The sequence below is a fragment of the Oryzias latipes genome, chromosome 13 (assembly GCF_002234675.1).
Source record: "Oryzias latipes chromosome 13, ASM223467v1".
NCBI classification, from domain to species: Eukaryota; Metazoa; Chordata; class Actinopteri; order Beloniformes; family Adrianichthyidae; genus Oryzias; species Oryzias latipes.
The window spans coordinates 18,545,284-18,565,438 of NC_019871.2; the positions used below are offsets into that span (position 1 = coordinate 18,545,284).

Sequence of the window (20,155 nt, forward strand, 5' to 3'; positions counted from 1 at the left end):
AGTGAGAAGCAGAGTGAGGAGGAATGCATATTAGTTTTGGGGGGTGCCCCCCCCCCCCCCGGACTGAGCACTTCACATTCAGTCATCAAAACAAACCAGCTGACCAGCAACAGGAGGTCACAGCCTGAACTTCAAGGTGCAGATCTCTTCAAGTCAAGTGCATAAGTTCAGGAAATGATTATCAAGGATCTTCGGCCTGTTGCTCCAAACCAGGTGAAGGCCTTCAGGTGTTTGCTTTACAGGTAAAAGGCCATTTTATAGGCGAGATTCATCCCTGGAAAAGTAAAGGGATCCCGAATGTCCATCATCGGAGCGCAGCATCAGCAGCCGGCCCGTCAGGCGTTTCTCCGGGAGTTACCGGTGGAGGATGCGCGGCCCGTCTCGTGATCCGGTCTGTATTTGAGCCAACAGATGAGCCACGTGACGACCACCGAGAACATGGCCAAGATGCTGGCGACCGACAAGCAGATGGGCCCCGCCGGTGACGGAGGGATGCTGTGGCTGTGCACGAAGATCAGGCCCATGAAGAGCAGCACCAGCATGGACAGGAAGGAGAAGATTACGCACACGCAGCCGGTGGTCAGCGCAACTCTCTTGCAGCTCTGACAGCTGTCGTAGCGGACCGAGTCCTGGGAGAGGGTCGTGGCCGTGGACACGGTGGTGGATGGGGTCGCCTGGCTGACGCTGGACGCCCCCGAAGCCTCCTCGCGGCGGAGAGCGACGAGGGCTGGGTGCAGCGGGGGAGGGAAAGGCGGCAGAGCGTCCTGCGGGAGGGGGTCCGAGTCAATATAGAGCGGAAAATCCTCCGTCACCTTGGTGTTGTTGGGCAGGTTCTGTATCCGGTAATCCGGCACGGGGGTCCGGTGGCGGCAGACGGGGCAGCTGATGCGCCATGGCCGCTCCTCCCGGAGGTGCAGCGTGTTCAGGCACTCCTCGCAGAAGGTGTGCAGGCACTCCAGGATCTTCGGAGCCCGCCGGTCAAGGTCGAAGTAATTGTAGCAGATTTTGCATTCGTACTCCTCATACGGAAACGCAGAGGAGGCCTCGCCGGGGGGTTCCGCTCCGGTGGATGGCAACTCTACCTCTGCCATGTCATCTTTCGCCATTCACATTCTCCGGTGAACACAAAGGGAGCAGGCAGATGCTGATGACGGAGCACGTCTCCCCTCCCACCGCCTCACCGAAGCGCCATCTCTCCCGCAGACGCAGTCGCTCCTTTAGCGCTCCTAAGGAGCACCGATCTTACTGCTCCTCTGAGGCTCGGCTGAGTGGAAAAGAATGATGTAATTGTGATTCCGCTGCCCGAGCATCCCACGGTCACGCACTGATGACGAGCCGCCTCTGAAAGTCCCGAGAAAGAAAGATGGAGCTTGTTGTTTCTTCCAGAGAGACGCTGCAAGCAGGAGAATGCGCTCATGCGGTCAGCTGGGGGCAGCGGGTCCCTGATTCCTTCCACAAAGAGCAAGAAAAATCTCAGACTGTAACTACAAAACATGGAATGAACACACAACTCATGACTGCAGCACATTCAGGTTTCATTCACAGCCTGAACCAAAACAGGGGGAGCAGGAACGACGGGGGAAATCAGTGCTGCAGAAAACCGAAGTACTAATCTGCTGTGGCACTTCAGGAGCAAACTGACTTAAACACATCACGGCCCTTCAAGTGGCTGCTGAGGTTACAGACAGATCCTGGATGAGGACAGGGTGTTGCTGATTCTCAATGTCAGGTATCATCATGTTTACAGCAATCACTTAGGTGTCAGGCGAGCAACAACCTTTTCAGCAACTTTGTTGTTTGTTCTGGGATTTCTTCATAAAAAATATCCGGAAATCCACATGAATTTACTGAGTTTAATAATTTCAAAGATGTCTGACCTTCTTTAGGTTTTTCCCCCATTCCCCTTTTGGATTCAATTACCTCTTCAACTAATTACCTATACCACTCAAGCTACCCACTGAACTGCATTGTGGAACTGTGGAAGTAAAATCCACCACAGAACTCAGGAAACAGGAAAAACCTCGCGTCATTCATGGAACTTGAACCTACCACTGAACTCATCAACACGGTATTTGTCTTTTGTGTCTGTGCAATTTTTATTTTATTTTTTCAAGACAATCACTTTTATCATTTTAATGTCGGGCTGTGTGTTCAGTCACACATTTCAGACTCTTGAGATGAATACTTAAACCGCCTTAGTTAGCATTACAAGAGCCAGAATGGTTGTTTGATATAACCTGCTCTGCTGTAACATTTCCTGTGAAAAACGTCCATGCATCCATTCTCCAAACCTGCAGATTCTTTTTTGGAGTCACAGGGCTAGAGCCTATCTCAGCTAAAGTTGAGCAAAGACGGGGTCACCCCAATGGCAGACTTTCACAACTACTTTCTTTCAATTAGATTACAATATATATTACATTTGTTTAAAAAATAACCCAGAAATGTATTCATGGGTGAATGTAAAGCTGTCTGTATGTTCAATCCAACCTGTCAGATCTCAAATTTTCTGTTGTGTCCATTTACGTACACCTGCTGTATGGGTTGAATAAAGTAACTTAACTGATATGTTATTTTCAATAATATCAAACAGTAGGGTGCACCTGTGGGTCCTGTTGGGTCTGGTGGGTCCATCAACTCACTGACTTGAGCTCCCACTGAGGCTCACAAAAGTGTCTTAGGGCTGTTGGGCATGTTAGATTGCCTAATATCTTGGGACTTGGTGCTTCAATGAATATATGTGTCAGTGACTTTATATATTTTATCTAAAGTTGTCTGTGTGACTTTACTTCCAGAGACCGACAGACATGGTAGTGTTGGAACAGAGGAAAGGTGTTGTGGTGGATGTGGTGAAGGAAACATTAGAAAGAAAGACAATGAGAAACTGGAGAAATACCAGAGACTCAGAGAAGAACTGTAGAAGGCTGAAAGTGAAGGAGACAGTGGTGACCATGGTGATCCAAACATTTAGGGCATTACAGTTTTTCTCCATTGGTTTGACTCATTCCTTGAAACAGAAATGACATTCTCGAAACAACATGGACAAACTTCCAAACCACTTGGCAATTGTTCACAACAGAATGGCATTTCTCATTAGTTTCATGAAATTGCAAATGTCTTAGTACATGTCTCAATGTCTCAGTACATCTTTGCAAGTGATTACTGTAAGTTCAGGTAGCCTTCACTTAGCACAATTTCCAAGTGAATAGATCTTGTTGATCTAAACTGATTGTTGATTCTCAGTCTAATGGTTGTTCGCTCCAAAATGAGTCAGCATCATTTCATTGTGTAAGTCATTACATGCACAATAGTCTGTTCAATTGTCAAAATTAGTCAAGAACATACCATGAATACGATATATGAATCTCTTGGAACATTTGATAAATTTATTACAGCAATTGACAGTCAGGTGAAACTAGAACTTGACTAACGAAGGGGGATGTCCCAGGCCAGGGAGGGGGCAATATAACTATGTGTGCTGCAATATCTGATAATGGTGTGGCCACTCACATCCCCAATCTTGCCCCATACAATACACAGAAGCTCCTCATCTTCTTGGACCGCCTTCATTTTGATTTGATCCCTAAAACTGAGAGAGGTCTCGTAGGGCCTCACCTAACACTATATGTTATTGTATGGGACAATGTGAATTTCCACCGTGGCCCGCTCATCAGGGCCTGGTTCACTACTCATCCAAGGATGTTCACAGTGTTCCTATCACCTTACTCTCCTTTTCTCAATCCTATTGAAGAGTTTTTCTCTGCTTGGCGGTGGAGAGTGTATGAACATGGGCTCAAGATCAGAGGTCCCTACTCCATGCAATGGATGCGGCGTGTGAGGATATTACAGGAGATCAGTGTAGGGCATGGTTGCGACATGCACGCCGTTTTTTCCCTCGTAGCATCGCAAGGGAGAATATACGCTGTGGTGTAGACGAGAATCTGTGGCCAGACAGACAGCAGCTTGAGGATGGCCAGCAGGGTGAGGACGATGGCCAGGAGAGGGAGGGTGAGGACAGCGACCAGTAAAGAAGTGTTAGTTGTGAAACTCAAGCATTATTTACAGCACTGTAGGCTGCATACCATTGTCATTGTTTTTTTTGTGTTTAAGTTATATAGTCTACTATGCTGTATATATTTTTTTTACTCTGATGTATGAAAGTTACTTTATGTGTGTGAATGATAATGGTTAGAATTTCCTTGGCAGTATGAGTGTAATGTGTGCTGTTACTGTAAACCCAAGAGGCTGCTCTTACCCTAAAATCCTTTTTTTCTTCTTCCAGTTTTATACAATATTATATTCTGTTAGCTACCCAAACAGTACAGTAACCATTGTCAATAAAGGACTGAGCTAAGACTGAAAGGTGGACATGAGGGATATTTCAGTGGTGCTCTGCTATAGTGACAAAATATCTAATCATTGTGACTTTGTGTTTGCCGACACAATGCAAAAGGGACAAAGGATTTTTTTTTGGGGGGGGGGGGATTTTTGGGGGCACTGACTGTTTAAATGAGAAGGAAATTTAGTTTTGACACATGAATGAATTGTTTTTGGAGAGATATGAACTTTTGCAGGTGAAACATGGCATTGTGCCGAACCATCCACATTATTTTGACAAAAGCACCAGGAGTGTTGAGAACGTCCGGTCTGATCAAGAAATGAGCAAAAAGCAATTGAGAAGGATCTTTGCCATTTTGGTGGCACTGACTCTACATGGGAAAGGAAATTAGTTTTGAAACAATGGAGAAAAACTGTAACCCAAAAGGGAGGATAATTTAATATATATTTGGGGCAGATTATGACTTCATGAGACGGAAACAGTCACACGAATGATGACGCAGAGGTGCAGTGATGGAAGATTACAGGTTCGATTCCCACCTTGCCATGTGTCGATGTCTCATATGTTGAAGGGTCTTTGGGCAAGACACTGAATCCCACCATGCCTCTAGTGGAAGGTTGGCGCTAGTCTTTGGTGATGGCCAGATGGCTACTTGCCATCACTGTATAAATGTGTGTATGGGACTGTGACTGTAGAGCGCTTTGGGCCTTCGAGGAAGGTAGAAAAGCGCTATACAAGTATACGCCATTTACCATTAACCGCCAAACTGAAGGAGGGCAACAGCAGATCCCTCGAAACACCCATTAAGGATATTTGAGACCTGGACTGAGTGACCCCTCCCTCCTGGCGTTCCAAACATGAAGTACCCACTGGCTCCAAGAATCCAAAATCCCATAGAGTTCTACAGAGCAATAAAAAGCTATTACTCTGTCATTCTGTTTGTCTGAATAACCATTCTTGCTCTGATACATTTTTTTAAATATATTCTAAATGTTCTTTAATTTGTAGTTCAAGTTATTTAAGTTATAAACTAATCAAATCAGATGCCTTAATAAAAAAGGAGGAGCCTGTTCGGCCCCTCATTCAACTTTCTGAATGTCTGATTGACATATTTAGTATAGCTCGCTTTCAAGTAGTAGGGGTGTGACCTTCTAACAAGCTCACGCCTCAATGGTGAGAGTGGTTGTCATAAAAACAATGGCTCAGACAGACTCGCACCAATCACTGCTTACTGACGATGTCTGGCTCCAACAACACAGTGTTCATATTGCGAAAAAATGGTGAGTGTATTTACTTCATTTGGTTGGAGCCAAATAAACCATTTTCGATGGATGACGTCACACTCAGTTAGTGCAGTTCTCACCAACAAACAATTGAAAACCCGCAAACGTCTCAGTCCAGAAAAGTGCAGCACTGTGAACAGCAAAGATCCTGCGCAGGATCCTCAAGCTCCCAGGCCTCTGGCAGAAGACCAAAGAATAGAAGCAGTGGATGGATCTTTGATGAGTGCAGAAACACCTGAGGACTCAGTCAGTGGTGTTGTGTTTGATGAAATCTGGACAAAAGAAAAGCAGGTTCAAACTCTGAAGACTTAAGATCACCTGGAAGACCCAATAAAACCTGGACTGAAATAATTGAAAACAAAAATAAACGTGTTAAGGAACCCAGATGATCTAAAAGTTCTTCCAGATTCCACAATTTAGATTCAAGCTAGCAAACAAAAACATGAACGTCTTTCAGCTGCACTTGCTAAGAACAATATGAGTTATAAACACATGTTGGTCACGCTTCCTGATAAGAGCCTTCACTTTCGGAGGGTTAAAGTTTTGTGCTGATAAAACGTGTAATGAGCACATGTCACTGTTCCTGTAGCCAGAAATAGTCACAGAATATATAGTGGCCATATATAGAGGCTGCATGGATGGTCCTTATGGGAAAAAAATAACAATGTCTCATGAAAGTCATGCTTATTTCATTTTGTGTTTGTGCTTTTGTGTTTGTTTGAAGTCTGGGATAAGAACAAAAATATATTTTTGTTTCTCAAATGATTTCATCAAACATCACACATGTTCTGGATCAGTTTAGTGTTTATTATTGACCTTTGGGAGCAGACAGTGTTGTTTACTCCACCAAACATCTGACATTTGTGAACATTTATAAAATCAAACTGTCAATAACTATTTCAAACGTTTTATGGCGTTATGCAGCACAGTCTGATTTAGGTCCCTCACCTGAGGAGCTTCAATCCAGGTGAGATAAATGTCAAATGGGATAGAAGTGTTCTGCAGTTCAGACACACAGAAGCTCCTGGTGAAGGATGAATGTGGGGTGAAGGTTTCTTCTCCGATTTGATGGAAACAAAACATGAATAAAATAAAGCAACCTGAATTGTGGATTGTGTTGTGAAACTTCTGAGTCAGCGATGGTCAAACATTTATTTATCTTTAAAAAGAAAAAAAGAAATGCTCAGATAATCAAGCAGTTTTGCGTTAGAATCTGTGAAGCAGGACAGTTTATCTGATCCCCTCCCAGTGTAAAGGTTGCATAAACATACTACAATCCGTGACTACCTGTTCAGGTTTTCCTTAGCCCCGCCCCTCTGCACTAACCTGTGACACGCAGCAGCCGCACCTGCTGGACGTAGGAGGATGCGTCTAGTCCTACTACCACCTCAGAGCATTACCTGATCTGGAGACCGGAGCGGTCTGCCCCCCTCCTCCCCGCTCGACGCCGTTTTCAGCCGGTTCAGCTGAGATGCGGGGGCTCTGGGATTTCCTCCAGGACCCGGAGCTCGTGGCCCGGTTTCAGAGACGCTGCGGGCTCTTCCTTGTTGTCGGAGCCCCGCATGCTCCCGGAAAAGAGAAGGGAACAGCTGTACCGAACGGAACCCGCATTAACGGAGAGACGACGCGAGGCCACCTGAAGGCAAGGTTGAACCATCAGGACCGGAACTGCAACTATAAACACACCGGGAACGGAGGAGCGGCCGTAAGTCCTCTGAGTGATCTGTGACCGACAAGGGAAGAACCGATTTCAACTGAAGTGGAAGTTTGGGTTTCAGTAGACTTGACAGAGAATGACAGGCTTTTCCCGTTTGTCTGGGTCCACCTGCCGGGTTTCCTCTGCAGCGTGACGAGTTCAGTGAGAGACTTCTGCTCCCTGAGGCTGATCAGCTTTTTATTTTTATTTTCTATTAGAAACAAACTGACTTAACTAATGACTGACTTAAATAATTTCTATATTTACATATACAGTACTATAGCCTATTAGTGAAGGATGAAAGCGACTTAAAATATTCCCAACATGTTTATGGAAATCCTATTGAGATTAAGGACAGAGAACTCCTGAATGTTGAAGAAATTAGCTGGAGATTCCAAAAATGTATCTTTGAAAGGAGATTTACCATGACAGTTTATTAATATTCAGTGTGTAAAGTGTGAATGTCTGCCCAGGGTTGCATTGAGAAACTATAAAACATCTAGATTCTATATATTATCTCACAGTTAGAAGTTCTTGTCAGTCCTCAGTTTTCTCCAATTAGGTTTCAGATCATTTTTGGCATCTTTTGCATTTTTTTGTCAGATGTTACATATAAATGCTCATTTGAATGTCACCATGCCCTGTGTCTGTTTTGCATATGCGTTTCTTCCGTGCAGGACCGCAGCAGGCCTCAGTATGAGGTGAGGAACTGGCTGCTGCACTTTCTCTTCCTGTTGTCAGCTGGTTTAGGTCATGAGATCTTTTACATCACCTGTCTGCCCTGCATCCACTGGAACCTGGACCCTTTCCTCTGCCGTCGCCTCATCAACATGTGGACTGTAAGTCCAGAGGGAGAACAGGGTCTTTGTGTCGGTCCACCTCAGCACGCTCACGTGCTAATCCTCGCCTGATGTCCATCTTCCTGACAATGCCACCCCTCTTCTCTCCTCTGCTCTGTCTCCTCTCTGTCACCTTTCAACCTCCTTTCATCCTCTCACACTTCCAGTGACCTTTCCCTGACAACATGCTCCATATATCCCAGAGCCTAGGGGGACACAGGGGCCAGCTTGACCTGGGCCTTTGACATAGCAAGAGGACACAGACGCAGACTCATGATTGGTAAAAGCCATCTCAGTTTTAGATGTTTATTCTGACCGACACCGGCGCAGAGTGAGCAAAAACATGTCAGAAAGATCTCAGAAGGAGTCACTTACAGGGACACTGCTACAGCTGTGCATTCTCAGTGTGTAATGGTGGGGGTGTTTTTGTGCCCCCGTGTCCTCGCCCTCTGTGCCTGGTGGCTGCCCTGTGTCTGAACCCCTTGTCTGTCCCCCCAGGGAAGGAGATAGCATTCTTCTGGAATCCATGCCCCCATGTGAATTCCTTTCAGATGCTCACATAAACGCCAACACACACATGCTCATGCTCTCCATGTCGCCTTGCAAACACTCCCAGTCCCTCCTTCTAGTTAGACATTACCAGCTTTACTCCGCCCTTCTCCCCCTGTCTCCCCACATGGGTGTTTTATTGACCGTTTGGACAGAGCCTTTGGTCTGTCTCCTTCTGCCTGTATTTGTGCTGTCTGATCCGACACGCAAATATCTCAGAATGATTCCACTTGACATGAACTACATAAACCATGAAGACCTGGTTTATTGTGTTGCAAGATATCATTCTATAAAAGTTTTAAATTATGATTTTACGGCATAACTGTCATATTTAGATCAATAGCTACCATTAGAAAATGCTTATTTGTTTGAGAAGGGGTCTGCAACCTGAGGCTCCTTAGCCACATATGGCTCATTTAGCCCTTCATTGTGGCTCTTCGGTTTTGAAGACAAATATCAACACGTTAAATGAAGACACATTAAATTTTAAGTCGTTTATGTTTTGACTTTTCGTATAATTGAATGATGGCAAAAGGTCTTAACTGCTGTCACAGTGGTTTATTATTAGAACAAACTTAAAGCCAATATTCTTATCTGCTGCTGCACAACATTGCTGTTCAGAGACACAGTTCTTAAAGTGTGTAACTGCATTTAACCCTTGTGCTATCTTAGATGACCCCACCCTTACATTGACGTGTTCTCCCTACCATGACAAAGGTGGATAAAGGTGGAAAGATTTCATGTAATCCATGGACACCAGTGAAGATCACAAATCATTGAAGAAAAAAGGTTCAGTGCACTGTCTAGTGGGTCTAGATGACCCAACTCCCAATGTTAAAGTGCCTAGGATAGCACAAGGGTTAAGAGTTCAGTGTTATCCTTTATATATTAAATAGTAAAAGGATAAAAAAGGATGAAAGTGCATCAAAAGTCATTATGATAGAAAATGTCATGTTTGATTTTCCTGCATCTTTAATTCAAGTAATTCTGCTGCAGCAAGGGGATTTTCTTTTGACACAGGGTAGATTTTACTTTAAAAAGAAAAAAATGTTTAAACACAGCATATAACACTGTTATAATTTAACTATTCCAAATATTTAAAAACTACATTTAATAAATAAATGGCCACAAAAATAAAATGTATTTTTCTAAAATGTTAATAGGTTCTTTGCTGTTCTGTTCCTGTCCGTTAGAAACTGGACCAAATGCTTAAAGACTAAAAACCCCTGATTTAGACAGACATCACATGGTAACTACAGTTGTTTACTTTACAAACCGAAGAGTCACCCCATCAAACATTATGAATAAATGTCCTTTTGCCACAGACTAAAAGGTAAAAAAACATATTTTCAAAGGGTTTTATTCTTTTTTTCTAGACATCAAACTCAAATGTAGCACAATTTAATGCAACAGAGTCTTGCTTTCATTCTAGTCTGACAGCAGACTGCAGCATAAACAAGCCACTCTATGTTTGTCAAAATGTCTGAGTCCGGTCCTTCTAATGTTAAAACCTCCGGGTCTGTCCTGGGAGCTGGGATGCTCTCAGCCTCACTTCTGTTGAACACCGTTTGCCTTTTTTAAGAGATACAGCAACAGTGAAAAACTTTTGAAGCTCATAGTAGACGATGACCATCAAATCCCAGAGCAAAGGTCTGCCCCGGGTCCTACTGCTGTAAAAACAAGCCCAGATCATCACCACTCCAACACTGTGCCTGACAGTTGTGACTTGTATTGATTAGTTTTTCACTAATTGTTCTTTTTTTCCATTTGCATATATGATTTCTGATTGTAGACTAACAGCCAGAATTTGGCTTGAAACTGGCATGTGGTTCCATGTAGTGATGAGGCTAAAAATTTTAGGCGGTAGCTCCTCCCACACGTCTGAAGAGTCCAGCAGCAAAATTGACACGGGTCGAAAGAGAGGTATCTGAGGCAAATTTGACGCATGACTCGAGTTGAGTGTGAAGACAGAATGCCACAATAAGGCCAGAAGTAGACTAGTATTTTCCCGCCCACCTCACTTTTGGGAAACTTCTATTGGGCGCGATAAAGTAAAGTTTTGCGCTAGGGCGGTCTTCACAGATGCCAATCAAGAGATAAAATGGCCCAACCCAAAGTCTCAGCTGTAAAAAATTTACAGCAAATAGGAAAAAAAAGTATGATTATTAATCAAAACGAATTTAATCCACACTGTAAATATTTTTTTTCTTCTGATTTCTTTTTCTATTGGACTTGATGGGAAATTTCTCATTGATGTCCAACCAGGTAACTCCTAGACTTGTTTGTGTTACTTTGGTGTGTTACTTCTATGACTTTAGTTTTTTTCTTTTTTCAAACTTTTTTTTTTATAATCACATTGGTTATTTCTAAAAGGAAACACAAGACGCCTCTTTTTTCAGTCATCATCTCAGTGAGAAAAGTGAAAGCTCACTGTCACACTTAAACATTTCTACTGGGGTCATCAGTTTACATTACTCTCACAGGTGTATCCAGAACTCCTAATGTCTGTAGGTTTGTCTGTTATACTCTGTCAGTAAAGCTAAAATATACATTAATTTATGTAAGATACTAATTTTTCAGCTTTGTTTTATACTTAATGTGTTTCCATCAACATAACTTTACTGTATGTAGCTTTAGGGTGAAAACAATTAAGATATTGATTTTACAAAAGATCTCTGGACGTCCCCATCTCTTGATATATTCATACTCGATAACACTCAGTTTGGTCTAGATATTGACAGGGCAACATCTAGAGCTTCTTTGGCCTTGATCAATATAGTTTTTCACAAGGTCAGACGGTCTTTAACTCTTCCATTAATGTGTCCAGACTGTCCCTGGGTCAGCCGCTTTGATGTGAGGATCACAAAGGCACCAATAATCCAGTGGAGCATTGGCCTCCCTGGAGGCGGCTGAATGTGATTTTTGTGTGGATGCTGAGAGCAGCTTAAGACGGGGCGTAGAGGGTGTTCACTTTATGGCCTCTTTCTGAACTCACAGTTAGTGTGGATTCCAGTTCAGCTACTAGCTTACAACTGTCAAAGCTTGTAAACAATGACCTTCTGCCATCCATGACAGGTCTGTAAACTAATGAGCTGCTGGGCTGGATTCCTGCAAAAGAATTGTCACCATTTGTGTCAGTTTTATTATATGTGCTCTTTATAACACATATGTAGGTTTATTCATTTGTTGAAAATATTCTTGGTGATATAAGGAGCCGGTAGGCAAAAGGCACATGCCTTTTTACTGCTTGCATTTTTAAAGAACAGGAGTTACAAGTTAATGGTTGACTGGATCGCTCAGGCTATAAATTAGTCTGTGGTTGTAGTAGCCCTCGACTTAACTGGAGACTCTGTAATAAAAGCAGTTTAATGTTTAATAGTCATGTATGATCAGGTCTTTAAGATAAAGACCAACGTGAGTTAATGAGTTCATCCCCAAACTTAGTGGATGTGAAAAACCTGATGTCAGTATTTATAGTCACATCACAATTAAGGGGCAGCATTTATGAAATAGATTTTGTGAAAAGGCTGAAATGAACCGAATGATTTCTGGCCTAATTGATGTTTATGTTGGATTTCTGATCTGTTCAGTTTGCAATTTGTTTGATTTCAGATCTAATTTAGTTTTTATATTTAATTTCTGATCTGATAATTTTTTACATATTATTTCTGATCTGATGGATTTTCATTTCTGATTTCTGAACTGGTGAATTTCTAATCTTATTGATTATTTGATGTTTGATTTTAGATCTGTTAACACTGTTGCCAAACAGGAACTGTAAACAGGGAAACACTTCTTTTTGTGCTTCTGCTTCAGTTCAGTTTAATATGTGGTTTCTTTTACCTTTACATTTATTTACATTTATTTTACAGCTGGTCATTACTTTGTTAGAAAGCTGTTTTGTGTTTTCAGAAAACACGTGTTTAAGTTTTGACACTCAGAGAATGAGAATTAGCAGTGTCAGATGGAGAAAATTGTTCTTTAGCCTCTTCTTGATAAAGTATTATAAAAATTCAAAAAGAAATAACATAAACAACAAAAAAGACAAGTTTCGAATCATAGACTCGCTTTCCTGTTCTGGTGTCCACAGATCTAACTTCCTTTTTAAAAGGATAGCAAAATGATCTGCCAAAAATTTGTTCTAAAAAAAGATTTTCAGAAATAACTTCCTAAAACATATAAAGTTGTTGGGAACAGATAACAGGAAATATCTTTGGTCATTAAGCTCAGACAGAACTCCACAGAAGCTAATGTTAGCACGACATGTTTGATAAGTTAAACAAAAATCAGCATTTGTTATAAAGTGTCGTTTGATCTACAGGGTTCGGTCAGGAACACACGTCTATGTTTATGTTATCAGCTGTCAGGTCATGTGGTGGGAGGATAGCGATTTATGCATACAAAAGGATCAAATTAAAGTATGCGGCAGCTTCCTTTGGATTCATGAACAATAACCGCAACTGGAGAATTATTAACAAACTCATACTACTAAAATCAATATTCAAAAAATATCTGATGACCTTCACACAGCAAAGCGTACAACACGTGGAAGGAGGTTCCATGATGTTCATCAACATGTTTTTAAGACAATCTCAGTAGAAATGATCTGGACTGAACTGACTCCTACGGATGATCAAAGTTCTGCTGGATGTTTTTTTTTTTTGGTTCTTTGTTTATGCTTTGAAAAGAGCCTCAGTTTTGAACTGTTTCTTTAAAGTTATACAGAATTAAATTATCCACATTTTGGGGTAAAGATTGTTTTATTTTTACGTGTCATGTTGAGACATCAATATTGCCAGACCTATGAGTCCAAAACCTAATAAACTGCTTTAAGAATTTGTTGGTAGCTGTTTATTTTAAAGAAAATACCTAAATCATGTAATTTAACTAATATTTAATTAATTTGGAGTATAAATTATGATTCAAAAAGATTTTAATAAGATGCTCCAGTTGATAATAATTTAATATAATTTTGAAAATCAATTTTCAAGTTTAGCAAATAGAGGTCTGCTGGTTTGGTGGTGAAAGTCACTGATGTGGAGGTCTCTGCCCTCCACTGTGAGGGCAGATCTGTGTGTCTCTCATACAGTAACAATAGATGCTTTTTAAAATCTCAATCGTCATGGTAACGAGCTCTTCCTGATTACAGCGTCCACAGAGAGGGTAATAACAGCCTGGCCGTTTTACCTCTTAAACACACACATTAGTGTCCCTCTCCATCCGACTGCACTGCCTCCCTGTTCCTCACCAACACAGCCTTTCATTAAATATACAAAGCAGAGCTTTAAATAAACTGGAGCTGCAGCAGGCTGCCCTCCAGGGGCCATCACAGATTTTGTGACAGAGACTAGGCAGCAGATTTGGCTGGACACACAGACAAATACAGACTTTCCCCCTGAGCTGGGTGTTAAAAAACATGTGTCCTCCAGCCTCAGACAGGCGGTCAGCTGAGTTATTTTCTTTGTCCTGAGTAGCATGAAATGCAGATCCACCGTTCTCCTCAGAACATTGATTTATTATCACGGATCTAACCTTTTTTCCTGTTTTATGCTTCTTATTCTAAATGATGACAGGAGAGAAAAGAGATCAATGACAGGAAAACAGTGATCTCATAATCTACATACACATGTATGTTTTCACTGTTTATAGTTATTTTTTGCAAAATATTTTAGTGGCAAATATTAATATTTAGAACATCAGATATGGTGTTGTATAAACATTTATGACCCCCCCTTTTTCACGAATCCTGTGCTGCATTCATTTTGCATCACTTAAGACCTGTCGTTTTTGCCCCATTGGGGGCAAATCTGAACGGACCACAGAGAAAGCTAGGACTACATTTTGTTAGGAAGACGTGATGTGATGATACCTGTTCTTGTTCCCTTAGCTGGTGATGTACATTGGCCAGGTGATGAAGGATCTGCTGAAGCTGCCTCGTCCTGTCTCACCGCCCGTGGTGAAGCTGGAGACCCGTGTGGACGCGGAGTATGGACTTCCCTCCACCCATGCCATGGCAGCAACTGCCATCTTTTTCACCCTTCTCCTTAGCGCCCCAGCAAGAGTACAGGTGAGTCCTAAATGTCTCCAAACGGTTCTGTTAAGGCTTTAGTATAAACTGTAATTCCAAAACCCTTGATACTGTGGTGATGATAAGTGATGGGCACGTTCAGTTATTTCCTGTCGTTGTGTCTGCATAGAGTTGATGCACAGTTTTAATTCTTTTTGGTAAAACTATGATCATTGTTTTATGTTTGGGTGAAATAAGAAAAAAATCAAACTTAGATAATCTGATTCCACCTGAAGTTCCATGTTTAAGATGCCTTCAGACCAGGTTAGTAAGTTTAGCGGACGGAAGTTATTCTTGAAAAATATCCTTTCATTTGGTTTGACCTGCTTCAACTCAACACTCTAAGGACAGCCAACCCTTCACAACATCACACAGGTTCAACAACTTTTTGTTTGGAGCAGTATTGCGCAAAATGAAAAGTATTCTGCGGATTGCTGAATTAATAAGTGCAGCTTTGAAAAAATCTGATGTTTAACAACCACAGAGGGACTTTAACTCTGAAAAGTAATGGAGGCAGTGCATAATCCTGACGATCTTATTTGGGCCCGCTCTCTCTCATTACTCTATGTTTTTCCTTTGCTGTGGACCTTTAAGCTAAACTAAGGTAATTTAATGTAGAATGTCTTTATAAAAAGTAAAATCTTTTTAGCTGAACAATGACAAATTCTTCTGCGGCTCCTAAATCACCCAAATTGGATAAAACAGAAACACATTTTTTCTACACAGTAAAATATGTAGTTGAAGTTTCTCCCTGTTAAACAATATTTATGATAGTGAAACAAGGAAACAAAAATGATTTTCAGAATTTGGACTTTAAAAGTAAAAGTGTCTGCTTTCCTTTGGCCTCCAGTTTGTGGGGTTTCAACACAAAGTGGTCATCATGACACTGTAGAAACAGGAACATCAGCATGTGGTGGTTTATGGCCCGGCAGAATATACGTTTACTGTTCTTTCAGAGATTGCATTTAAAATTGGATCTGTTTTTGTTTTATTCATGGTTGGTGTTCACATAAGCAGTTGGACAAAGAGATCACAGACTTCACAGGTTGAAAGCATTGTGTTTGCTTCAAAATCCAGCAAAGGTTTGGAAATCATCTTGTTTGGTTCATGAAACTCTTACTTTTACACAGAAGAACTCAAATCATTTCATGTATGTATTTTGTAGTCATGTGAATGTCCAGCAGCAAAATCTTCTCACTATAAGCAACTATCAAATTTTGTTGGAAAAAAAAACGATAATTTAAAGGTTATATTATTAAAAGTGTTAGATTGCAGTGATGGTTCAACCTCCCCTGCTAAATGCAGCTTATCAAGATCATCAACTGAAGGAAACAAAACCTGAGTGGATTAAAGTCATCCTGACTTCAATGCAAAAGTCAGATGGTTGTGCATTGATCTGGTCTCATCTCCTATCAAACCAGTGAACTGTGGGAGCCTGAACGGAGATCCTCTGCTGGTCCTCAGACTCCTGCTGTGTGAGGGGCAGAGGACCCCATCAGTCACCATCAACCCCACCCACCCTGTGACTGCTTCACCCTCTAAGTCAATGACTGACACTTCACTTGTCCACCTCCAGCCTCTTCTTCCTCCTGACTCTTCCTCCCTTTGTCCCTCCCACTTTGTCACCAAGTCCATAAAGCTCTGAAAGGCTCAGTCACAAGCACTTTTTTTCAGACAAAATGTCTCTGATGTTTACTGACGGTTTCTGCAGCTGCAGGGCCTTTTTTAGCCCTATAGTTTTATTTTGGAGGATAGTTTTGAAGGTCAGAGACAAGGTCAACATCCAAGACGGTCACTAGAAGGGAGGACAAACATGGGCCTTAAATTTCTTCAAAAACAGAAAGAGAAGAGCATACACATCCACAGATGAGGAAGGCTTTCACAAAGGCTTTTAAAGAGCTGCAAGTCCTTCAGGCAACATGACCCACTCCTAAAGCGGGTCAAAGGTCACCACAGTCCATCACACCCTGACCCCCTCCTGTCCTTCCTTTGTCACCATTCATGAAAAACCCCTCTCTTCATGAAGTCCCACTAAAGAGGTTTCCAGCTCCTAAAGAGGAGCAGAGGGAGAAGGGCAGGGAGGAGGAGGAGGGTGGAGGAGATGAAGAACCCTCAAAGCCTCACTTTTTTTCAAATGGAGGGGGCAATGGAACCTGCTGCCATAGGTAAAGAGGGAGGAGAGAGGGCAGGAACAGAGGAGCAGTTAGGGGATGAAAGGCAGGATGTCGGCCAATCAGATTGGATCGTCGACACAGAGAGGCAGGAATGATGAGGAATGTCAAAGGAGGAAGACTGACAAGACCAAAACCAAAGAAGGTCCCTCAGATATCAAGAACCTTGAGCGTATCAGTGATTGTAGTAAAATGTTCTTCTCCGTGTCTCAGTTCCCGTTCGAGGTGGGTCTGCTGATCGCAACAACACTGTCAACTTTAGTCTGTCTAAGTCGACTCTACACTGGAATGCACTCAGTTCTGGTAAGTCGACAACGTCAATCACAACACACAGACAGACACGGATACACAAACAGAGACACACAAACACCTACACACACAAACTAACACAGATACACAAACAGGGTCACAGATACACAGTGGCCATTAAGTGCAAATTACATTTTTTTTAAAATCACACAACGCAAAAACATTTTTAAGATCACAGCAAAAGCAAAACGAATATTTTTAAAAATATATTACATTTTAGAAAACAAAGCAAAATTCCAGAAAGCAAAATGTAAAAAATAAAAACATTTTGGAAAACAAGTGTATTTTCCAGAAAACAAATGGAAATGTTAGAAAAATAAAAGATAAGAGAAACCTGTAAATGTAGGTACTATGGAACATCACTGATTGGATGATGAAATCCAGCATCGCTTGATGTCTGATAACTTTCAGCTAAATTATGGCCAAACGTCATCATTCAATCAATGATGTCCCATAGTACCCACCTTTTCCGATTTCTCATTGTTCTTCGTTTTTTAGGATTTCATTTTGTTTTCTGGAAAACAATTTTGGTTTCTAAAGAAAATCTTTTATTTAATTTTTTGGTTTCTGGACATTTTTTTGTATGTTTTCTAATGTGGAATATTGTTTTTTTAATTTTCGTTTTGCTTTTTTTTTTGTCATTGTGATCTTTAAAATGTTTTTTGCATCGAGTGATTTGTTGATGTAATTTGCCCCTCCGGGGCACCGTACAGGGACACAGACACACACACACACACACTCTTTTATACACGTAAACACACACAGAGATACACACCATCAAACATTACATTCTAATTAAACTTCAGGCTGAAGCTTCATTCTATAAGCAAAATTCAGTCTTTTGAACATCACACAGGAAGACCTGATGAAAAAATAAAATTATTTGCTAACATCAACTGTGTTGTTTCTTCTGATTCCAGGATGTAGTTTGTGGCGTTTTGATCTCTGCTGTCCTCATCCTTGTGACATTCCCGTACTGGGAGGCCTTCGACCGCTTCCAGCTGACCAGCCGGATCTCCCCCTTCGTGGCGCTATCGCTGCTCCTCTTCCTCAGCTATACATACCCAGAATTGGACCATTACAGCACCACAAGGGGGGATACGACCACCATTCTGGGAGTATGTGCCGGCTGCTCAGTGGGATACTGGGTGAACGAGCAGCTCGGACGGACATTTGAGCCAGAAGGGACGCTACCTGTACCCGTACCACCAATGACCGCACCAGCAGTGGGGCGAGGGGCTTGCAGATTTCTACTGGGGGTTGTGGCGCTGGTGGGAACTCGGCAGATCATGAAAAGGTTGAGTCTGCAAATACTGTATTTGTGGTACAAGGTACCAAAAAGTGATGACAACGCCAGGAGGAGAAAAGAGATTGAGGTCCCATCTAAGTTTACCACATACACAGTTGTTGGACTTGTCAATTCAATATTGGTCAACAGAGCCTTTTTCCTGCTTGGGTTGCTTTGACCCTACAGGGAGGGGTCGTCCTTTGTATGATGGGACCTTCAGTATTTATTTCACTGGATATGAAATGATTTGAAGTGGAACTCCTCAGTTGGAATGATTCACAATGGTGACTGACCTATGACTGAGATGAAGAAGTTTTGCATATAAACATGTTTGATGGCTGAGTTTGATCATCGTTGTAGATTTTTGAAGGCTGGATATGTTTCGCAATAAAGATTAGAAGATATTTGAGTGTCCTTTTCTCTTTCACCAGAACCCCACCCTAAAGATGACACGTTAATCCCAAAATAAGGACTAAAACCAGTTTATATAAACCTCAATGAATCCTGCCTTAATCCTGACAGTTTCATCACCTTGCAGGTCTGTTGCTCCACATGGACCAGGTGAGTTCATGATCGCAAAAATATTAAGGAGCACTCATATCTGGGCATTTCATTGTGGTCATATCTCCTTTCTGAGAGATGCCCACTTACTGCAGAGATGTGCTTTTAAATGACTTTTTTCCTTCCAGTCCAAAAAGAAATGTAAATAAATACAATGAATATAAAGTTTAGCCTAAAATTCAAAAGGGGTTTATACAAATATACACCTTATGTGTTCAAAGATTCATAAGCTCTAATGTGACAGTAACATCTGTCCAACATACTGTAAGTGGCCTTCAGCTCTCATGTGTTTGCACAGCTGCTGAAAAGGACAATTTGAAAAAAAGTAAAGATCATTAAAATTTTATCTAAACAAAAATATAAGGATAGATCAGGAGGGGTCAACCCTGGCCCTCAAGAGCCTCAACCCTGCCTGATGTCCAGCCCTCCCTGGATTGCTTGATGCTGACTACCTAAACCAGGTGTTCAGTCGATTAGGATTTGGAATCACTTGAGTCAGGCAATCAGCAGAAAGATGGTCAAGGAGAGCTAGAAACCAGGCAGGATTGTTGCTCTAGAGGACCAGGATCGGCAGCCCTGCAATGGATTAACCCTTGTGCTGTCTTAGATGACCCCACCCTTTCATTGACGTGTTATTCCTACCATGACAAAGGTGGATAAAGGTGGAAAGATTTCATGTAATCCATGGACACCAGTGAAGATCACAAATCATTGAAGAAAAAAGGTTCAGCGCACTGTTTAGTGCACGTGTCAAACTCAAAGCCCGGGGGCCCAATGTGGCCCTCCATGTCATTTTACGTGGCCCGCGAAAGCATAAAATGTTTTCATTTTTTATAATAAAAATAAAAATTGATGTGTATTTTTTTAATTCTACGGGGAAATCAGACTTGAAATATCGGATTAGGCAAATATACATCAGAACTTAAACACTGTCCATATAACCTAACCTGTCAGAATCAAATTTAAAAGTATTTATGCTAGAGGAACAAGCAAAATGTTTCCTATGCAACTGTAATTATCACTTTAAAAAGATTTAGTGAATAAATAATGAGTTAT

At 41.7% G+C, this 20,155-nt stretch overlaps 1 protein-coding gene across 2 annotated transcripts; it reads left to right on the plus strand.

Moving 5' to 3' along the window:
* Nucleotides 1-5,341: 5,341 nt before the first annotated feature.
* Nucleotides 5,342-18,942, plus strand: sgpp2 (sphingosine-1-phosphate phosphatase 2). 2 transcript variants are annotated; one of them, XM_020708324.2, is made up of 5 exons: nt 5,342-7,324; nt 7,993-8,016; nt 14,612-14,770; nt 17,155-17,244; nt 18,171-18,942. In XM_020708324.2, the coding sequence occupies exons 1-5, from the start codon at nt 7,091-7,093 to the stop codon at nt 18,714-18,716; spliced, it is 1,053 nt and encodes a 350-aa protein (XP_020563983.1). In that variant the 5' UTR covers nt 5,342-7,090; the 3' UTR covers nt 18,717-18,942. The 2 variants fall into 2 exon arrangements, with proteins under 2 accessions (XP_020563983.1, XP_004075514.1); XM_004075466.4 differs by having other exon boundaries at nt 5,345-7,324; nt 7,993-8,154; nt 14,591-14,770.
* Nucleotides 18,943-20,155: the final 1,213 nt, after the last annotated feature.